The following is a 23,997-nucleotide window of genomic DNA, read 5'->3' on the forward strand; positions in this document are numbered from 1 at the left end:
TAACTAATCAGAGCTAAAAAAGCCTTTGAAAGACTTCTTTAAAATTCAAAAAGGGAGAAAAGAGAGAAAACACTGTGAGGGATTTTGAGATAGGCACTAAAGGATGCACTTGGATTCAAGGGGATTGAAATCTCACAATTCTTAGAAGCCCAAAGAGCTATCTAAGTTTGTGACTTTTGAACTTAGTTGAACCTTGTGACATATCCCAGTGAAAAGAAGGACCTAATGTATTAAAACTCAATATAATGAAATATCATTTATTTTTTGAGGATCCCTAATGTCCTTATTTGCTTTTTCTTTATTTCTTAATTGTTCCTTAGCTGTTTGCTTTGTAATATATATATATATGTATGTGTTGTAGGATCCATGTTTTTTGGTTCGTAATCAGCCCAACACAACTGCGATGATCTAAGCCCAGTCCACCAAAAAACAACTACAAAATTCTTTGGGGCCCAGGTTCCTTGATTCCACTTAGGCCTGGGTACTATAAAAAATAAGAACCCACACCCTTTTACTAGAGGACTTGAGGCCCTTAATAGCATCCTAAATACACTTGAAATATTATAAATTTTGATGCAACTCCTTCCTTTGAAAGCACTAGGATTTGATGGGTATCATGCTATTTTTTTTTTCAATATTATTGGAATATTTTAGGTGATAGCATCATTCCTATTATCCAAGAAATTTTTGAAACTGGTAGTATCCTAATGGAGTGGGCCATTACAAATATTATTCTCATTCCTAAGATTGCTCACCCTGAATCTATAACTCAGTTTCGTCCTATAAGTCTTTGTAACACTTTATATAAGTTGGTATCTAGGATCATTGTTCAACGTCTTAAACCGTATATAGCTGAGATCATTAATCCTTATCAAGCAGGATTTGTGCCTGGTCGACAAACAAGTGATAAAATTATCCTAGTTCAATAAATTATTCATTTTTTAAGAAAGGAAAAAGGTTTGGTTGGTTATTTAGCTCTCAAACTTGATCTTGATAAAGCTTATGATTGTCTTGAATGGAATTTAATTCAAGATACATTAAATTATTTCCACATTCCTCAAACTCTTAAAAACCTCATTTTAAATATGATAACTTCTACATGGTTTAGTATTTTATGGCATGGATCGGCTCTTCCATCCTTTCCTCGTTGTCGTGGCATACAACAAGGTGACCCCCTTTCACCATATTTATTTATTTTATGTTTGGAACGTTTATCGATCATTTTGAATGAGGCAACTCAAAGAAAATTAATCCAACCTATGACTTTTCGAGATCAACTAAGAATATCCTATCTCTTCTTTGCAGACGACATTTTCCTTTTTGTAAAAGCAAAACAAAGTGGATGTCAACATCTTAAGGATATTCTTGATAATTTTGTGGTTGGTCTAGTCAAATTATTAGTTCACACAAATCCAAAAATTTTCTTTTCCCCAAATATTAATAGGAGATAATATAAGGTATTTTTGAAATTCCACTACTACTTAACTTGGTCATTACTTGGGAACACCTATTTCAACCTCTAGAAGAAATGCCAATCCTACCAATATTTAATAGATAAGATCCAAAAACGTATTGAAAGTTGGCAATCAAAATTCTTATCTATTGCTGGAAGAGTTACTTTGATAAAATCAACAACCTTAGCCATACCAATATATTCAATGCAAACAGCCTTGTTACCCCCAAAAAGTGTGTAAAACCATTGATAAGATGAATCAAACTTTTTATGGGGAGATTCTTAAACACAAAAGAGGTGTCTATAGGTTGGGATATGACTACAAAGGCTAAAGAATTGGGTGGTTTAAACATTAAAAAAAAAAAAAAAAATGAGAGCCATGAATACTGCTATGCTTATAAATCAAGCTTGGAGACTTTGGATGAATCTGGATTCATTATGGGGAAAATTTTTGAAAAGCAAATATTTTCCACACACCTCTTTCAAGGATAGTCAAATAACCCAGTTAGCTTCTCAAATTTGGTGAGCTATTCATTTTGGTAGTTGCAATCTGTTTAAAAATATGTATTGGATTTTTGGAGATGGAACAAATATAAACATCTGGCATGATATTTCGTTTCCCAAGGGTTAAGAAAATTATTGGAAGGCCCTTTGCAATATAGGGAAGAAAACAAAAAATTTGCCACTCTTAGGCTCTGCTTGGGAGGTAATGGAATGGAATGAAAAAAATATTTTTAGAATATTCTTCCCTCCCTTTTGTTTAGGAGTTTTAACAGAAGGAATAGAAAGTTCATTCCCTTATTTACGAGTTTAGGTGGGAAGGAATGGAATGGTTAAGAGGGAATACTCATTCCCTCCTAAGCCCTCAAAATCTCAAATTTTTGTTCCCCCAAATTGGGAGGAATAGGAGGGAATGGATTTAGGTTTAATGAAAATTTTATTGAAATTCCTAAATTACCCTTGAATCTTAGCCCTCTTTATTTTCAACCCGCCGTACCAATAATTTTTTTTTTGATAGGTGTCGTACCAATATTTTTGCTCTCTTTTTGCCGCTCCTTTCTCACGCTGCTGCAGCCATACCCAACTGTGAGTTTTTCAATTGTTTTGATTTCATTGATTTATTGGTACTATTAAAAAGTTTTTCAATTGTTTCAATTGTTTTGCTTTCATGGATTTTTCCTCAACTAGCTGTACTCAACTATATGTATTCTGCTTGTGCATGTGTTCTTAATTCCTATCATTGATGCACAAGTAGCGTCGGGTCAGCATAGTGCAGTTTGCTGCTCCTCCTTTCTCATGTTGCTACTAATCTCAACCAACCATACCCAACTGTGAGTTTTTCAATTTTTTTTTATTTGATTGATTTATTTACTATTAAAAAGTTTTTCAGTTGTTTCAATTGTTTTGCTTTCATTGATTTTTTCTTAACTAGCCGTACTCAACTATATGTATTTTGCTTGTGCATGTGTTCTTAATTCCTATCATTGATACACGTAGTGTTTTTGTGTTTTCCCTTTCATTCCCCTGTATTCAGTATGCTGGAATAGAGTAAGATTGTTGCTGCTTCAGAGTTTCCAAGAGATTGGTACACTTTTAAGTTTTAACTGATCCCAAAACTAGGATGACCTTAACAAATGAGTTCTAGTTAATAGTTCAAACAAAAATGTAAAAAAAAAAAATAGCCTCAAAAGCAAATAAAACAAGTTTAAATTGCTTATTGGCTTGAGAATTTAGTCATACCAGTTTCCGAGCCCCTTTTTTGGTATCTTCATTGTTGGTCCCCAATGTGACCTTCAAGTATTTAAAACCTGATAAAAAAATAATAAAAAAATAAAAGCAAAATCCAAAGTCTTGTCATCCCCTTTTTGTCTTTTTGTTTTGGTCTCTTGAGAAAGAAAGGCATGTCTTGAACCAAAGGATTTAAGAGGCAGAATCCAAAGTGTTGAAATGGCTTGAATTTTAATGTCAGTGGATTGACATTACAAGCAAGCATTAAATGCTATCTTGCATGAATTGTCAAAAAAAATGGCAAGGAACAACACCGACTTGAACTATATTCATGCATAGCCGAAATGTATGACTCCATAGGCAATAAATGGAAGCATGCCTATGTTAGAAAGTATGGCTTGATCAACAAAGTCAAAGATATGCAATTCAGCATGTAAGCTTTCGTGAAGAAACACAACACTCATGCATTAAATGTTGCATGGATTGCTTGGCCACTATTGTTGACTTCCTTAACAATAGAAGTCTCTCATGTGCTGAAATTTCTGATATTTCGGCTGAACATCTAGCTATAAATAGATGTGAGCAAGAGATAGTTCCTGCGTGAGACAGAGAGATAGAAAAGAACTTCTTCTGTGTGTGCACCAGAGTTAGGAAGTTAAAGTGTCTTGCAATTTGTCTAAATACAATAGGGTGTTCTCTATTTTTTTGCTCCATTACGTGTGCTTTAATTCCTATCATTGTCTTTTGTGTTAATGAATGCTAATGTTTATAGTTTAACAGTGTGCTTTAATTCCTATCATTGTCTTTTTTGTTAATGAATGCTAATGTTTATAGTTTAACAATTTTATTTTTAAATTAGTTGTAACACGTTCATAATTAGTTAGACTAATAACGTAAATATTTTTTTAGAACATGTGCCCATAATTTTTTAAGTTGAACTGATAACATAACTATTTTTTTACAAAGATGGATTTGAATGATGAGGTACTTAGGACCATAATTTTTTTGGACTTTATGCGAAAACTAGCCTTGGTTCATGCTGTATGCCGTTATTTGTGTTACATTATCCATCAAAGGCAACGACTAAAAAGAAGACGCGTTCCCCACATTCCTACATAATCAACCATAGAAAGACAAAAAGTTCGTGATGAAATAATGTCTCGACTTAGGAATAGTAAAAAATGCTATTATGTAATACGCATGGGTCCACAAGCTTTTGAAGGTTTGTGTGGCATTTTGCAGAGAACTTTGATAATTTGATATCTCAAAATGAAGTTTCTTTGGAGAACTTTGAAGTGGAAGATGATCAGAGATCACTAGAAATTAATGTTGCACGTTCTCAAGTGTCATCACAAGATGCAATATCTTCTAAAAGCAAGAAAAGACGACTAGCAAAAGATGATGAACTCGGGAATGTAATTTCCTAGTCATTTGATAATGTATCAAAGGAAATTGATAAGGTAACTGAGGTTATGGCAAAGTGATTTTCAAAGTCATATGGAGCAAAAGTTCATGCAACTTTGGGTGTATTGGACTTAGATCCAATAACAAAGACTGAGGCCTACATATTATTGATGAAAAATCCAACATATAAGGAGATGTTCTTTGGTTGCCCAGATCATGAGCGCAAATGTGTTTTATTGACGCTGACGTTTAGGCCTAAAAATTAAAAAAGTGTGGGATTTTTGGCCAACCTTAGTTTTGGAATGGATTATGTTATTTTGTTTTGTTTTGGCAAGACTCATTACCAGAGTTTTTTTTTTTTTTTTTTTTTTTTTTTTTTTTTTTTAAAGATATTTGTTTGCATTTTTAGACAATATTTATTTTGTTAAGAATAAATATGTGACGCGTGAATTGCTTTACAACATAGAAATATACATAACTTGTTTTATAGCTATAATAAAATTTTCTTTTTTCCTTAAACTAGAATTATTTTAGTTTTATATCAAGAAATTGATATGTTAATAGTTCTATCACCTCTGGTCTTAGCATGATGCAATCTATTCACCTTGAAAAACTATATTGTAATTCAATAATCTAACATAGACCCAATTGTGGCTAACTAGTTTCACCTCATCCACTAGATACTAAACATTTCAAAGCAATTATAAGTTCTCATTGATTTTTTTATGTTTTTTAAAATGAGGGGCATAATAGTAATGTTATTATAAAATGATTTCATTTCATTCCTTCCAATGTCACTTCCAAACAGTGTTACTTACTTTCCATTCCATTCCTTTCCATTATAACATCCAAACAAGATTTTTAAATTCTATTCCATTCCATTACATTCCTTTCCCTACTAATTCCATTTCATTCCTTTTCATTCTATTCAATTCCATTCCATTCCTTTATAAACTTCCAAGCAGAGCCTTAGGCAAAACCCAAATTGGGATTTTGATAGTTTATCAATGCCTATACCGGAACAAATCAAGTCTATTATTCAAGGTATTCCCATTCCACTTTTTCAAAATACTTAGGATAAATTAGTTTGGTTAGAAAATAATGGTTTTTATTCGGTCAGATCTGCTTTTCAATCCACTTATTATCCAAAATTAGAATCTACTCAAGCCAATCAATGGAAATGGATTTGGCAGATTCCATGTCCAAAAAACAATTCAAATTTTCATTTGGAAAGCCCATCATGACCGTCTTCCTACTCGCAAATTTCTATCTCAACATCAACATGGGATTAGCCCCATTTGCCCTAGATGTAATCAAGTTAAGTCCACAATTCATATACTGTGAGACTACCCTTAGGCTATTTAATACATGAATTCATTTCTTGGAGTTAGACCCTTAAAATTTTTTCAAGAACCCTTGCAAATTTGGCTTAAGAAAAATTCTACCCTTCACATTCCTAGCTATGAAATCAGCCCCACTGGAAACTTTTGTTTGTTTTATTTGTTTAGCAATTATGGTTGTCAAGAAATGAGAGGGTTCTTAAAGCTTCTTATAGCTCTATTCCACAACTAATTCACAAAACCACTCATTTAGCCATTGAATTCTTCTACTCTGCCTATCCTTTAAAACATCAAAAAAATTATATTACAAAAAACATCTTTTGTCAACCTTCCTTAGAGTCTTTTATCACTTTAAACACAGATGGAAATTTTTTTGGTAATCCAAGTAGAGCTGGTGGAGGGGGATCTTTTGTGATTTTAATGGGTTTTGGTTAAAATGTTTTTCTATTCATCTAAGAACAACTACCAACAGTGGTGGAGCCAGGATTTGACCTTGGGGGGGAAGGGGGGGGGGGATTTATAACTAATATACATGTGTTGAAAGGGGTATTTTTGACAAAGATGTAATACCACTAGACGCATCACGCAAGGAAGTCGATGGCGCCTACGGGCCCGTCAGCTCCACGGAAATAAACGAAAGACCCAAAGTGACGATAGCACGAGCGACAACCCCATAATTATACCCGACGAGGGCCTCTATAAGCCGATGGGAAACCCTTGGAGAGGGCAAAGGGCCGACGTGGTGAAGAGGCCAACAAGTCCAGCGTGGCTTGGCATGGTCCCCACGGATACCTATACATGGAAACATCTTGCATGACATGCAAGATAAAACCCGTTGCTCACCCATATCTCTCTCATATGGAAAGGCACCCTAAAATCTTGGAAACCCTAAGTGCCAAACCCTCCAAGCAAGGAAAGATCCCTACTTCGAAGGGATTTCGATTCACCATTTACCACTATATAAGCACCAGACCTCCACTTTTCTAGGGTACGCAGAAAATCCCTAGCTCTCTCACTATAGAGTTTTTAGAAATTTCTCATTCACTAACTTGACCTTCGAAGGGTTCTTGGTCGGTACCACGCTAGTGCCTTCTGTTTGGTCCTTGTATTTTTACTCCACAGGTATTCATTGGTGTGACTTGGAGCCTACAACTCACTAATGATTTTAGTACATCATCATGTGTCTCCATAAACAAATATATATATATATATATATATATATATATATTATGTATGCAACATACAACACATGCATCATATATACAAAATATTAACCAAACTTGACAATTAAATGCCAGTAATATGAATATTAAGTGATCATTCAATATTGAAAGATCCCCTAAAATCATTGCATATCATTATATTGTGTATATTTTATTAGTTTTTTTTTTAAAAAAAGAAAATATATATATATATATATATATATATGTAGGGACACGATTATTAACGACCCAAGGATAACATTGGGCTCGTATGTAAAGGGCCCGAACAATACGATTTGTAGAGAGTGGGTTTGGAAAGGCTGGACCTTGGTCGTTGGGCGGCGGTTTAGTCATGATTTTTATGGAAGCCCATACGAAGGGGGGTTTGGCCTGTATAGCTAAGCCTTACACGGATGTGGTTTGGAAGGTTTGGCTCCTCGGACTAAGTCAGAGGAGCGTCTCATTTTCACCATTCTCCTTTCTTTTTATGATCCCCCCCCCCCCCTTCCTTTTAGCTCTCCTTCCCTTTTATACTGGTATTTCCTTCCCGTTCTTCATCTACATGTCAGTTTCTCCTTTTTTGGGGCAGTTACTCGTCCTATCAATCCTTACGTCAGAGTGGTTGGGAAAAACTGGATAGCATGATATGGAGTATGGGCTTGCCAGGCGCTGGGCTCCACGTTATGGTGTTGGCAGCTTTCTCGCTTGTACTGCTCTTGTACTGAGTTTGTCCTTTTCTTCAAGCGTTTTGTGAGGTGTTGAGCGTGAGATCGTCCTCGGCCACATTCTTGGGCCATTAAGGGGCTCTCATCATACCTCCTCGGCAGTAGGGCTCCTTGGCTTGGGCTTTGGGCCCTTAATGTGAAGTGGGCCGGGATTCCAAATTTCAGGCCCCACAATATATATATATATATATATATATATATATATAGCCAAATTGTATTGTAATTTTTTACATAGTTAAAATTCCATTTATAATTCTCATATAATGATTTTTTTATAGGATCATATAATGATTTTTAATAAATCAATAAACCTAAAATACAGTTTTTATTAAACTTAATATGATTAGACTATAACAATTTTAAACCACATAATAGCTCTTTGTGCAACTACATTTTTAGAGTTTAATTTTAATATAATATTAAATTATGGAATTCGTCATGTAATTGTTTCCAAATTTTATTGCTTAATACTTTTGAAAGGAAACTTTTATTTGGGTGGTATTTTCATCTCTTCAATTAAGACTTTGTTCTGCCATTGCGCACCCTTAGTGCGGTGGTCACTCCATAAGTATAAGTGCTTGTGGGGTGTTCAGGATAAGGACCACGATTTAAGTTTCTAGGAAGGAGTTTTATAAACATATACATCTAGATTAGGTTATAGTAGAATTTTCATCTTGTATTAAAAAAAAAAAAAAAATCTTCTTTATTTAAGTTTATTTTTTATCACTGTTTTTCTTTTTTATAAATTTTGAACTTTAGAAATATTGATAAAGTTAAAAAAGATACGAAGATATATGATATATCATTTGAGTTTGACCTCTAAAAAATATAGGGAGATATATACACAGACCCAAAAAAAAAAAAAAAGATTTACGTAGTTGCTTATTGTGGCTCCACCACTTTTTATTTTGAAACGTGTAGCTGAAGGGGTTTAATGCAGCTCATTACACACACAATTTATCACAGTTTCAATTAAATCTCAACCTTTTACTGCTACACACATTAAAAAAATAAAAAAATAAATAAAAAAAGAGAGGAAATTTTGGGCAGGGTCAGGGGCAATTTCCCCCTCTTAACCTCCTGCTCCGCCCCTGACTACCAATAACGTAGCAAAATTAGAAGCTATTCATTTTGGTTTAAATCTGGCTTGAAATTTGGGGTTTAAACATATTAATTTATAAATAGATTCCACTTGGATTATGCAATGGCTAACACATGATGGTGCTTACGCATCACAACTTTATGTTTTAATTAATGATTGCAAGTCTTTTATCACTCATGAGTGGATTGTCCTTCCTACTCACATATATTAGGAGGCTCATGGCAATGGTGTGGCTGATGGACTAGCTAAAAGGGGAAGCTAACAAATGAATAGAATTTTTGTATATGAGTATTGCCCTAGTTTTGTGTATAAAAAGTATCTCAGGAATATTTGTCAAATGAGTACTATTAAAAAGTGGTATTCAACAAACTATATGGTCTCCCAATCTGTATGTTTGAATAAATAAAACTTCTCTTTGTACAAAAAAAATTTAAATAAATAAATAAATAAAGCCCAAGCATGTACTGGAGTAACAAAGTTAGCAAAACATGGTTGGGGTGATACATATCCATATCTTGATATCATTAACAGAGGAGATGATGACAGCTGCATCCTATCTCTGTATGTGCCATCTTCGGTGGGTTGGCGGCACAGAAATTGTTGAATTAGAAAACAGGAAGGTTTTGACATTTGTCCCATTACGCATCAGATATCTCCTCGAATCCTTGAGATAACCTCGTATGATGGAGATACGTGATACAGACCATTTGTGGGATTTTCTGACTTAATAAGTGCTTTGTACGCCACATATTTTTGACTGGGGCTCAGCCCGTGGCTCACCTTCTGCGCAAATCACATGGATTGCGCTTTGCTCAATGTGCACACCATTACATCGCTTAAAACTATACTTATCAAGAATTCTAAAATTTTTTAATATTTAACACTTCAAAATTTTACTTTATTTATTATATCATCCTATTTTAAAATACATCAAATATCAAAGTTTCTATATTTTTTACCATTTCATTTAAATAATATAAACTACTCATTAAAATAATAATAAAACAACTTAACACAAACAAGTAGCCAACCACCCCACCACATGAGAATAAAAAACTATTTTTTTTTACAATTCAGGTTATAGTGAGCTTGTATTAATACAAGCTCACTGTGCAAGTATGCCAAAAATTTTACAATTTGAAAGCTTTGATGGAGTTGCTTTTTTAGTGTTTTGACACTAAAAAATTTGAAACTACACTCCACTATGTAACAACTCTAATGCTATCTTAGGTGGGTTGATCAAGTGGTTGGACACTTGATTTAAAGTGCTTATCCCAGATTCGTCTGGATGTGATCCCCAGTTCGAGTCTGGGTATCTGCACTTTGAAAAACCTCATGAGCCAGCAATTTACTTGCAAACATAAAATAGTTAAAAATAAGAAGCCATATAAAATAGTTATGAAAAATAACACAGTAAATAATGTGGTCTCTTATTTTTTTTTTCAATAGCAGTAGACAGTAATATTATGGAAGCAACTCAAGTATCAATATTAAATAAAAATAAAATAAAGCTTGTATGGCATTTATGTCAGATAATGCAAAATAGAAAAATAACTTAATTTTACACATTTCAAGTCCCAAAATAACTCACATTAGTCAAGTTAAATGTATAAATTTGCGAGGTTGCTATAATAACCATGTAAATTTATACTGGCACTATTCATTTTGTATTTAGTTTTTTAATATTTATTTATGTATTTGGATAAAAGGAACAAAAATGGAAGGTAGTTATTGCGAGTGAAAAATGAGTCAACAATTAAAAAAATAAAATAAAAAAATTGATATTTTAGTAAAACAAAGTTTAGAATAGATAATTTGATGCGATATTTGATTTCTTCTGTTACTATCTTAAGTTTCTTTCAATGGAGTTCCTTTCCATCCATTGGTCTAATTTTGAATCTTATTTGCATAATAAGTAATAACAAATATTGATAAGGGCTAATACTTGCCCTATACAATAATAGAGAATGAGGATTTGAGGTACAATACAATAGTAATGAATTAAAGCAGGGATACATGCATCAAGTAGGATAACACATCATCCAGTGCGGTTTGATACATTTGGGGACCTAAAGTGAAAACTACTACTAATTAACATGAACTATGTAGAATTTTTTTTCCTTATTTTAAAAAGTTTATAAACACAAAAAAATTGTCAAAACTTTTCATACTTATTAATGTGGTAAATTGATAATGGTAAGTAAAATAATAATATTAATGGTAAACTTAAATGAGAACTAGTAAAAGTTTACTATTGTGAATAATGTTATGAATTTTTTTGTATATTGCTCTCTCTCTTTTTTCTTTTTCTTTTTTTTAGTTCAACATTCACAATGTTTTTCACAACAAATGCTAGGTGTTAACTTGCTTCTTGTTTTCTATTTGAACCCACCACTATAATTTTTTTTTTTTTTTTTTTTGCCATTAATAACAAGCTATAACAACCTGTTATTTAGAATTTATTATAAAAATGTTGTGAATGTAATATTTATCTCTTTTTTGTTTGTTTTTCATTTGATAAAAAAATATTATTTTATTTATTGGTAATAAATAAATTAAAATTTGGGGGACTTTTTTTTGCTTGGGGTTTTAAGCAACTGGATCAACTGCATTTAACATTCAGCCAGCACTGCACATCATATTAAAGTCTCAGTTTCCAGTCATTTACATAAGAAGAAGAGAACTATGTAAAAGAAATTGGCAATCATCTGGTTAAGAAACCAACTAGTTCAAATAATAATTTTATCATTTATTCCAAAATTAAATGGGCAAACACTAGGATAAAACTATTAAAGTAAGATGCTGATTGACGAGGAACAAGCCTCAACATAAGATAGCAATGGAAGAAATCAACCATCACAAAAAGATCAATCAGACAGAACAGGTTGAATAAATCTTCTTTATGGTTTCCAGAGGATGGTGGTCTCTGCAATCATGGAGGTGACTACATATGGATCCATGTTAGAAGCAGGCCTCCTGTCCTCAAAATAACCTTTGCCAGCTTTCTCTGTCTCTCTGCCAACTCTAACTGAGGCTCCACGGTTTGCGACTCCCTGTTGATTAACCAAATGGTAAGGGATTGATAGTTTGTGTTAAAATTGATAGCAATATTTTCAAAGTCAATAATAGTGTGATTCTATGGTATTAAAATCCAAGCAATGCTATATACAAAAACACATTTGACAACACTTTTGACAAGAGCTGAACTTGCAAACTTGTAAAATAGTTCTCATCAGGACTCACCACGATATCACTTTTTCACCTACTACTAACAATTTGCCACATTTGTCAATAGACTTCCTCTTAAAATCCAATTCATCTTGTCCCCTCTTATTTCTTTCACCGATACCCATTTCAGCATAATTCATAACAGCAGCATTTTCAAAGTAAGAGGAATTTTACCCAGGAGAAGTTGTTGATGTCTGCTGTTTCATGCTTTCCAGTGAGACGGCGATCATTGCCTTCCCCGTACGCTGCAATGTGTTCCTTGTGCCTCAACTTGAGCTTTTCAATGGCTGTTTTGATCACATCATACCCCCCATCATTTCTCATGGACTTGGTACTGAATTTACCATATTGAGCCAAGAAGTAAAGGTATTAGAATCACATGCACAAGTTAATAAAAGTTCTTACTAATAAATCACATGTAATACCTATAGTTAGTGTGAGCACCAGCCCCATTCCAGTCTCCCTGGTGACACAGTGTCTCAACAAAGTTAGTCCACATTAAAATTATAAGAATGCATAACCGTGTGTGCGCTCCTCAAAATATGAGACTAAATGACAATCTAACCTCAATAGGTTTAGGATCAAAGGAAAGCGTCACTCCAGCTATCTCTGTAACCCTCTGTATTTCAAAGAAAAATTCATTGAGGAACATTTCCTTTAAGTTTAGTTCAAGTAAAAAATTATGATTATCACAATTAAACATCTAATATATGAGGAAAACTAGATTCAATTACCTCTAGAATGTAACGAGCAACCCAAAGCTGGTCTCCAGAAGAGATACCAACAACAGGGCCAACTTGGAACTCCCACTACAAAACAGATTTAAGACATTAAGGTTTGGAAAAGTAATCAACAAACTTAACATATACATTGGAAGCCAATAAGATTTTGGAGACGATTAAAACTGCAGAATCTGATAAAAACTAAAACAAGAAAATTGTTTTACCTGGCCAGGCATCACTTCTCCATTGATGCCACTTATGTTAATGCCAGCATGAAGACAGGCTTTGTAATGAGAATTTACAATATCACGGCCAAAGGCTTTGTCAGCACCAGTACCACAGTAGTATGGTCCCTTTAATCAAATATACACTTCCAGTTATGCCATGTATAAACAGCATGGAAACTTATTCGAATAAAAAAGAGGAGCATAAGGTAGTAAATTACAACCAGGATCACTCTAATTCTGATGGAATATAGTACCAACATCATGCCTTTCTTTTATCAAACAAGTTCATGTATGTGTGTGTGTATATATATATATATATATATAGAGAGAGAGAGAGAGAGAAGTCCCTAGACAAAGCAAACTGAAACCAGTATTTATAATTTACATTGAAATTTGGCAAGTGGAAAATCCATAAACATTGGAAACTAACATAAATAAGGCACAAGTTGAAGTCACAATTTTTAAGTTGGAAATTGTGTGTCTAAAATTGTGCAAAATTACACACAAATTGAAGTCACAATTTCAATTGTTTTTTTTCGCATGTGTAAAATAACTTATGTATAATATACACTGCTCATTTTTTTTATAAAGTTCAAACTACAAATTTGAGAGGAGAGAGAGATTTGTAACCTGTGGTCCAGGATAACCACCGAGAGGCCACCCAATAGGCCACTTCACTTCTTGTCGCAACAAGGTGTACTCCTGCTCTATACCGTACCTGTGTTTACATTAAACACGTCAAAACATAATAGTACCCTAAACCCAAAGGCAAAGAGAGAAAAAGGAGAGAAGTTGGACAAGAATGAAACACTCGGAAACTATAAATTAGAACGTACCAAGGTTCCTCGGCAACAACATCAGGATGGCTGAAAATTTTTTCAGCTTTGTACCTCGCATTTGTTGGAAGAGGCTCTCCAGCTGGAGTGTAGGTATCACACATAACCTATGGAATTAAATTTAGATAAATAATAATATAACTTAAATTTTAAACATACCACAAAATGGACTGCTTGATTAATAAAACAAAATAAGACCTTTAAATAATTGAAAGGGACTTACAAGAATGTTATCGCCCCCCCTAAATGGGTCCCTGAAAATTGCTTGGGGACTATATTGTAAAGACACCAACAAAAAGTAAATCCACTTGTATATTAAAAAATAAAAATAAAAGAATGAAGAAAAAACGAAGAAGAGAGAAAGTGGCAGAATATACTATAAGATGACTTCACTGTCTTCCCCAGAAGCCTGGCCTGTGCTGGAACCATCATAGTTCCACTTTGGAAGCTTTGCAGGATCAGTAACTGGCTCAGGAAGAGTCTGTTTATAGCAAATTGAAAAGCAAAACAACAAGTTTAATATTAACCATAACAAATAAAATTTTCTCAAAAAAATTAATAAATATTATAGAGAATAATTAAAAATGGAAAAAATAAAAATAGTTACCTTGCCTTTGCTTCTAATGTCCATGCCTGATCCACCAATCCTGTTCATTAATTAATGCAAAGATAACATAATAAATTTAACCAAAAAAAAATCATCTGACGCCATAAATTGAAACTTAAAAAAAAAAAAATGCTAATAATATCCTAAGATAGGGAGCTGCAATGATTTCGTAAAAAGAGAGATATTAAAACCTAGTGACATGAAGACAAATATATATATTAAAGTTTTTATCTTTTTGATAATTCAATAAATGAGCAGGAAGCTTTGAGGTTGACTACAATAGATGTCGGTTGAGTTACAAAATTTTAAGTCTTGATTCGACCTATATATATATATATATTAGAAAATTGCACTGCTAAAAGGATTTTTCTTTTCACCGAATGAAAATGGAAATGTAATCTATTTTAAAGGGGAAAAAAAACAAAGAACAAACAAAAAGAGACAACAAGAATTGAGAAAGCTCACCATATATACTCTGCGATCACCTTCTTTGTGGTGTCAGCAAGGTTGAGATTAATAAGATCTGAAAGAAGAGACATTTCGACCTAAGAAGAGGAGACTGAGAACGATAGGAACGGATCTACAGATTCTAATGATAAAAGACTAGCTAGTAATGTATTTATACGAGTGTGAGAGTGCAATGTAGAGACATGAATATCGGAGAAAAAAACCTGAGGTGAATATTCCAAAGAGTTACGTGGTCCAATATTAGTGTTACAGATCCTATATTTGTCACGTAAGGGTTACACACGTACGGTGATAATGGTCACATACCTTTTTAAGCTAACTTTGAACTGTAAATGAGCTGTGTTGTCATTGGTGGGCCTCCAGCTTGGGGCCAATAGGGCCCATGTGAGTAGCCCAATAAAACTTTTTTTTTTTGAGGGACCAGCCCAATAAAACTTAGTCCTAGGGTTTAGCTCGTTAATTTTTTTTTTTAAAATAAAGTGTGCAATTGGCATTAGAATTTTACTCATCTTACTTTACTATTTCTTTAAAATTGAACCAAAAAAAAATGATATAATTGTCAATTTATATGATTCTTTATATTATTATTATATTTTTAGCCAAATATGATGTCTTATCACTTTCCCTCATGCCCATTTTAATTTTTAAAACATCCAAACAATGAAGGTATTATTCCCCCCCCCCCTCCCCCCCCTCCTTCTCCTTAATTTACTTTCCCCTCATACCCTCTACTCTTTTGTATCTCCAAACTTCTAAACATAATATTAATTTTGGATTATGCAAATAATGGTTATGTATATTATTTTTCAATTTTCTTTGGTTTGAGTAGATCAACTACTAAACAAGGGCTAATTGACTTGCTCTTTGATATAATTGAGTAACTCTTGTACCTACTTCTATAATTCTTCTTTTTCTAAGAGCACTAGTGTCAATTGTGCTATCCCAAATGTCAATTTAACATACAAAATCTTACTTTATCTATTTTTACCACACCATTTTACAATACACTCTACATCAGATATTTTATTTTAATGTTACAACACATTAAAATAATATAAACTAATAAAAAATCATTTATTAATTGCTCTAAAACGCCTCTCTTCTTTGTATTCTAAACTACAACCTAGCCACCATCTCTCTTCTCTCTACTCTCTGAAAACCCATCCACCACCCCTAACAACCGGATTTTTGCAAAAAAAAAAAAAAAAAAAAAAAAAAAAAAAAAAAAAAACCCCACACAGTAACTCCAAACCCACAAATCCAAACCAACCTCCAAATTGGAACCTAATAAGGAGAAAAATCACCCTCGTTCAAAGGAAGAGAAAGCCAGCTTCATTTATCAAGACAACTTCGTCCATCAAGCCAGTATCATCCATGTGACAAACGACTATAATATACATTAAATGAGTTCCCCATAAATGACATGAGTAACGGTTAACGCGCTAGATATGCATGGAAATATGCATGTAAGCATGTGGATATACATCTAAGCATGTAGATATAAACATAAAGGCATGGGAGAAAGTAAACCCAAGCATACAAGCATGTGAAGGCATAGATCTAAGCAAGGCATAGCCGAAGACATGATATCAAGCATGTGAGCATGTAGACCCAAACATCAACACATAAGAAAGAAGGATCTAAACATGGCATAAAGCATAATACATGAAGAAAAGGCAACTAGCACATGAACAATCATGGAAGCATATGGAAATAAACCAAAAACATGCTAGAATCAAGATAAAGCAAAGAGCATGCTAGATAAAAGCAATAAATCATGTTATTAAGGCAAGAGAAAGCAAGATAAAAGCTAGATGAAGCTTTAAAGAAAAGGGGTATGGATAGTAGCTAAAAAGCTACATCTATACCCCTTAAACCTTAAATCCAAGATATGGAACCAAGGAAAGGAATATGGAGCGTATGAACACTACCTTGTATTTCTGGTGAAGAGAAAAATAAGAGGCTTTGATGTGTTTTTTGTGTTTGGAAGAGAGGAAGAATGTGTAGAAAACATCCGGTAGAGAGCAAAACCCGGAAAAGTCATTTTTCGGTCTGAAGGTGCCTGGGTCCTTTTATAGCCCAGGCGGTGGCGGCCCTTCAAGGGCCGCCACCTTCAAGTGGTCTCAGATCAGGTTGATCTTGACTTCCTATTTCTAAAAAGGTATGGAACTCGAAAATCCAACAGTCGGATTAAAAGTTATGGCCCTCGGAAGTCAGTGATGCATCGATTGGCGCGTTAGCTCAAGTTTCATGATATCTCGGCTGTTCTAACTTTGATTTTGACCCGTGAATAGCCGTTGGACTGAGAATTTGATAATCTTCACAATGGCATTGGTTTCAACCCGTTCTAACAATCGGATCAAAATTAGGGTTTCTAGGGCTCGTCGGAAGTCAACTCGGGTCAAACTTGGTCAAAGTTACCAAAAATCTCCGAGGAACTCAGGTTTGATATAAAACTATGAAAGGTGCTATTTTGAGGGGATTTTGACTTTGTTTGAATTTCGGTTAATCTAGGGTTGACTAGGGGCATTTTGGTCATTTTAGTTGAAAAAGGCACTTTGGGTGCTCTAGTGTCTAAATGGGTTGCGTCACATCATTTTGGATGTTCTCACAGCCCCATGGAGAGAAACTAATAATTTTGGATTTTTTGGAGTCTGGCACACAAATCGAGGGCAGACAAAATACGTTATCAACAACCACTATGAGTGCATCAACTATCACCAGCCAAGGAATGATCGTCGTGAGGAAGACGAGGCTGAGAGCAACGCACTTAGTAAGCAAACCAAAAGAGTAAATGCACCACCTTGCGAACTAGAAGCTGGCATGGCAACACACGATGGGAGGTTGAGATGAAGGCAATGAAGGATAGGATGGATCTTATGATGAATGCCTTGAAAGGATGAACAACAACACTTGATGACCTGGTACATCACACTGACTCTCCCTTCACAGCACAAGTCACATTTTGCCCTTTACCGCCTAAGTTCTTGATGCCGTCCTTGGAGACTTATGATGGGACAAAAGATCCACTTGACCATCTTGAATCTTTCAAGATTTTCATGCACCTCCAAGGCGTCCCTAATGAGATAATGTGTCGAGCCTTTCCTACCACCATGAAAGGGCCAATGCGAGTTTGGTTCTGCAAGATCAAGCCAAACTCTATATCAACCTTCAAGGAGTTGAGTATTAAAAAGAGAGAGAAGAAAGAAAGAGAAGAAAGAAAGGAAGAGAGAGGAGAGAGCAAGATTTTATTTTATTTTTTTTTAAATTACTACAGCATTTGTGACCATACTGTTCCAATTTTGGAATGGCACTGTTCATAGCTAAGATCACCTGTTAAACATTAAAAAACAAAAAAACTACAAAATAAATCCTACAAATCCAAATCTAGGACTGTAGACACCACATTTTGTACCCCTAATGACTCAAGCCCCCGTTCCACAATGATGTTGGAATTCTAAAGCCTGAGGTTGGTTTAAGGCCCAATCGGATAGAAATTGACTTAAGGAAGTGTTTCTGGAAAAATATAACTCTTTTTTTAATTAAAAAAACTTTTTTATTGGAAAATAAAGACCACGGAAACCCTAGGGCATGCACACACATACACGCGTATGCACATGAATGCTCAAACTCTACGTGTGCATTCTTAAGCTCTGCGTGTGCATGCTTCGTGCATGCATATGCATACACGAGCATGAGTGCGCATGCTAGGGTTCCAAAAATGAGAAAGGAAAAGTTTTCTGCGTTAAAACTTAGTTTAGAAAAATCCCATATCATTTGGGAGTCACCCTAAACCCTTATTTTTTACTATATAAAGCCTGAAATGGTAAATTTTCAAAGGAAAATGAATTTTGGAGGAAAACACATAAGATTCACTAGAAAATAGTGAATCAAAGAGGGAGTTTTTCACAAAACACCATCAAGTCAATATTTTTTTGATTGAGACATTTTCTAGTCTTGATCTTCGAGTTTCAAAGGTTTACTAATTGATTTTGACTAGATTGACTGAGGGGAAACGGTCAAAATCAAGCTAAGGAGCCAATGTTTGGAGGTAAAGGTTCTAAGCTTTGTCTTTGTTTTCCTCTTGCTTTAATTCTTGTTTTATAGGTTTTGTTTGCTTTATATGTGCTTTGATATTAGGTTTATTTGGCTTTTCTATATTAAGCATATTAAGTTGTTAGATTTTAGATTCTGCTTATTTAGTGTTTCTATTTTCTGGGCTAGGCCTTAGGGCGTGTATGCACGCGCATGCTTTCTGCATACTTGAAGTATGTATATGCATACAACTGGGCTGCGCACGCAAGCCCTATGTATACGCACGCATACTCATGCCTAGAAACCCTAATCCGTGCCTATTGTTTTTTTTTTTCCTTATTTTATTAATGTAGTATGCCTTTGTCTGAGTTGTTTTTCACATCTATAGACATTTACTTCTCTGTTTTGCTTTGTTTTACTTGTTTCATCTCCTTTATTTCAATTAGGGTTTTGATTTATTTGTTTGCTATGAGTGTGCATATGAATATGACCGTGCATTGATACATAGGTGTTGTGATGTAGTGAAGTAAGTAAGGTAAGTCATGCATTCACATGAACATGCATTGACTTGAATATGATATTGTTTTGGTTGATGAATATGAATATGAATATGAATATGCTTGCTTGTTTATCTTTCCCTTGATGTTTGAATACCTTCGACATGTTTGTTTGATCCTGTCATGTGATGTTTCTACCCTTGGAAATATATGATATGATGCCATAATAGATGAATGCTAGGTTTTCGGATGAGTATGCCATGTTTGTATGTTTAGATGCATGCTAGGGTGTGTGTGAGTTAGACTAACAATATTGAATTTGTTTTTAATGGGATTAAGACGTGAAACACTATGAGCGGAAGCCGACCTATAGGTCGGGTGAGGTTGGGTGCCTAACACCTTCCCATCCCCATATCTAAACTCCGAACACGTGCTCTAAATAGATTAGTCCTTTCACGAAAGGCGCTAATATATGGTTCTTAGACATAATCTAGGTAGCGACTCCATTTTTCTCCACCATAGTCCACTCTAGGCCAAAGCATACTCACCCATTGCGAGGATGACACCACACCGTCGCGGGTACTTACAGCCACAAGGACCATTACAACAAGTTCAAAAAGCTACAAAATAAATCCCACAAGTTTAGGATCATTACAAACCAACAAGTTAATCCAACAAGTCCAAAAAATTAAAAAGCTACTAAATTAATCCAACAAGTCTAGGAAATTATAATAGTCCAAAAGATCACCAACATCATCAAAAACAAAAACTAGAACTTATCTTCTTCAACATAAACCTAATCCTCCACAACTATGACACAACTTCCATCATCTTCATTAGGATCCACATCATCAAGAATTGTTTGAATTGTACAATCTCCTAGCATAGTTGAAGAGAACCTATAACAAAAATGGAATAAACTTCATTAAATTATAACCGGCAAATATAAAAATACTATTTTGATTTCATTTTAAAAATACAATTGCTAACCTTTGATTTCACTCCATAACTAGTTCTAAGCACACGTCAATGACTGTATAGTCTTAGGATGAAGCCGACTACAGTGTGGACTTAACAATCTTCCACTAGTACTAAAAGTAGATTCTGAAGCAACAGTTGTGACAGAATTGGCTAAAATATCCCTTGCAATCCTTTGTAAAGTAGGATACTTGAGACCGTTATTTTTCCATCATGCCAAAATATCAAAGTCCTCATTCCCCTTCAACACTCCCTTATCAATAAAATGATCAAATTTCATTCTAGTACTCCCATGTTTTCTTAAAGTATTTGAAGTATTGTTGACAAACAAATCAAAAGATGACATTGAGTTTAAGAACCTATATTTAATTTGTGCCACATCATTTGAAGTACTTGTAGGCACATGAGAACTTCCTTCATTATCTATAGGGGACTCATCTACATCTTCATACTCATCAAGTAATTCATAACAAAAATTCTTAATTTTTTCTATCTCCAAATTAGAATTTTTACTATAAATATTAAGATAATAAAACTTCAACAACTTCATTTTATATCTTGGATCCAAGATGGCAGCAACAATCATAACAACATTAATATTAGCCCAGATAGAATTTAATTTAGCAAGCATGCTTTCTGCCATTCTACTTCTCATCTCATTTGAGGACAAACTCCATTCATTCAATGCTATTTTCAACTCGCACACCAAAGTAAAATACAAATTAGTTGTGGGGTATTTACGACCAGAGAATAACTCAATCACACTATAAAACAACTCCAACCTCCCACAAATGTATTTGGCTACCTCCCAATCATTATCAAGTGGCAAACAAGTATAAAATGTTTCACGTTTAGCCAAACGAGAAAAAAAATCTTTATAAATCAAAGCAGTAGAAAGCATTAAGTAAGTTAAATTCCAATGTATCTTACAATCTAAGACTAACTCTTTGGTGCATTGAACATGTAATTGACGTGCATTTTCATCAAATTTCTACCATGGTGACCCAGTCCAATAAATCACACTATCACAAATCTTTTCAATACCATCACCAATAAGAGACAACTCATCTTGAATAATCAAATTCAAAATATGTGCAGCACACCTCATATGCAACATAGACTCACTCAACATAAGAGAATTAATATCAAGCTTGTTCAAGAGAAGTCTCATCTTGGCATTATTAGTACTACAATTATCAACAGTTACTGTGTACAACTTCCTGTCAATATTCCACTCTAAAAAACAATTTATAAGGACATTAGCAAAAACATCTTTCGTGTGTAGAGAAGGAATACATAAACAAACCTAGAAAAATAATAGGAATAATTATAACATAACTCAATAAACACTATAATCAATGACATATGGTATAATTCATATGGTTTAATAAATTTAACATTCATAGTATCAAAGAATTACCTTAAAACCTGGCTTTATAAGGTTCAAGTGTGATCAATAAAGTGAGCAGTAATAACTATGAACTCTCTCTTTTTGTTACTTGAAGTCCACATATCAGTTGTGATTGCTATCCTACTTCCATTCTTATCCATCATCTTCAAAGCTTTCTCCCTCTCATTATCATAGATTTTAAGAATGTCACTCTTCAAAGTGTTTTTTAAAACAACTTTAAACAAAGGTTGAAGAGAACTCACAAATTCTCTAAACTTAATGTGCTCAACCATTGAAAGTGGGTATTCATGTAGGATGACCATACAAGCAAGATTTCTCCCCACTTTTACTTGATCATATCGGTAAGGATTTATACTCATCATACCATCCACCTTATTTTGTTGTTTAATTAACACTTGTTGTTGCATATCCCTTATATTTTTAAACTTTAGCCATGGACATCTACCTAAATGACCACACAGATGGCTTGTGCCTTGTTTAGGATCACCCAAGTAAAGCTTGCCACAATGATGACATTGAGTTTTAGGTTTCCCATTAACTTTCCTCCTAGTAAAATGCTCCCAAACATCTAAGGTACACCTTTTTCCACTTGCATCCACATCCACATCCTCATCCCCATTCACATCTGCAGCCTCTTTCTCTTCCTTTTCCTCTTCCTCTACCTTTACCACCAAGTCCACCACCAGGTATTGTGGACTCCTAATTGGTTCAAAAGTTTGGGAGTTAGGAATTCTATCAATCAAAACAAATATTCACAAATTAGCAGTATACACAAATATCAATTAAAAAACTCCAATTATAATTACACATGATTATCTACAAATTAATACACTTACTCATTATTTAATGGGCATAAAGGTGATGGTGATGGTGATCGTGAGGGTGAGGGTGAGATGGCAAAAGGCAATAATAGTGAGGGTGATCGTGGGAATGCGAAGGAGAATGCATAGTTGGCAAGGGGCAACGTGTGGTTCTCAAGGGAGAGCCACCTAACGAAAGAGAACTAGATTTTTTTTTTTGTCTCCCATTTCCCTTTTAGGCACAAATACACAATAATATCACACAATTGACAATTCAAACAAAAATAATGATATATTTCAATAAAAAAAAATTAAAAAAAAAAAAACAATAAAGTGAATAACAATGATAGACTACTACATTTGAACAACCATAAACAAAGGAAACATTCAATTTTTAATGAAGCAATAATTTGGATACGGGATTTAAAAGATTATGATGATTACAAATATATATATATATGTGTGTGTGTGTGTGTGTGTGTGTTTCTTACACATAAGAAAAAAAAAACAATATGCTAACACTAAAATTAATTGGACAATGAACATAAAACAATATGCAGGGGGGGGGGGGGGGCTAGCCTTTGTCTTTAAACAATAAAATTAATAAAACAATAGAACATGTTAATCATAAAACAATATGCTAACATTAAAATTAACATAAATTAAAATGATAATCTATTAATTGGACAATTACAATTCACAAATATACATGTAGGAAACCCAATAATGAACCCAAAGTTATAAAATAAATAAATTATGAAGAACAACGAACCCAAGTTACGATGACAGAGCCACTGAGGGGGAGCTGGCCTTGAAGTCGAGTTGGAGATGCAAGGATGAGGGAGGGCTTAAGGGGTATGGCTGGTGGCAAGGGAACGAATGAGAGTGAGAGTGAGTGAAGGTGAGGGGGGCGGCTGAATGAGATGAGAGTGAAAGTTAGGGTTATCTGGTTAGAGTTGGGTTAAGGGGTACATATATAGTTGGTTTTTTGGCGTAAATGTATTTTTGGTCTCTACACTTTGGGCCGATTCTCGATTTGGTCCCTAAATTGATTTCGCTCCTAGGTCAATCCCTGATTTCAAAAAATCAATTTTATTTTGGTCCCTACCGTCAACCTAGTAACAAAAAAATCTGAGATGGCAAACGGAGTGTATAGATGGCATGTTAAATGCTGATGTGGCTAATAAAATAATATTAAAAAAATTTATTTTGCTTTTAAAATTGACAAGTCAGC

At 34.2% G+C, this 23,997-nt stretch overlaps 1 protein-coding gene across 1 annotated transcript; it reads right to left on the minus strand.

Moving 5' to 3' along the window:
- Positions 1-11,679: 11,679 nt before the first annotated feature.
- Positions 11,680-15,235, minus strand: LOC115962785 (glutamine synthetase nodule isozyme). Its single transcript, XM_031081658.1, has 12 exons — positions 15,040-15,235; positions 14,575-14,614; positions 14,345-14,448; positions 14,191-14,239; positions 13,968-14,074; positions 13,762-13,849; positions 13,129-13,257; positions 12,917-12,991; positions 12,748-12,801; positions 12,608-12,645; positions 12,357-12,516; positions 11,680-12,007 (listed from the first exon to the last, which is right to left on the minus strand). The coding sequence occupies exons 1-12, from the start codon at positions 15,111-15,113 to the stop codon at positions 11,855-11,857; spliced, it is 1,071 nt and encodes a 356-aa protein (XP_030937518.1). The 5' UTR covers positions 15,114-15,235; the 3' UTR covers positions 11,680-11,854.
- Between the last annotated feature and the right edge of the window lie 8,762 nt (positions 15,236-23,997).

Source organism: Quercus lobata, chromosome 10, assembly GCF_001633185.2.
Source record: "Quercus lobata isolate SW786 chromosome 10, ValleyOak3.0 Primary Assembly, whole genome shotgun sequence".
In the NCBI taxonomy this organism is placed as follows: Eukaryota; Viridiplantae; Streptophyta; class Magnoliopsida; order Fagales; family Fagaceae; genus Quercus; species Quercus lobata.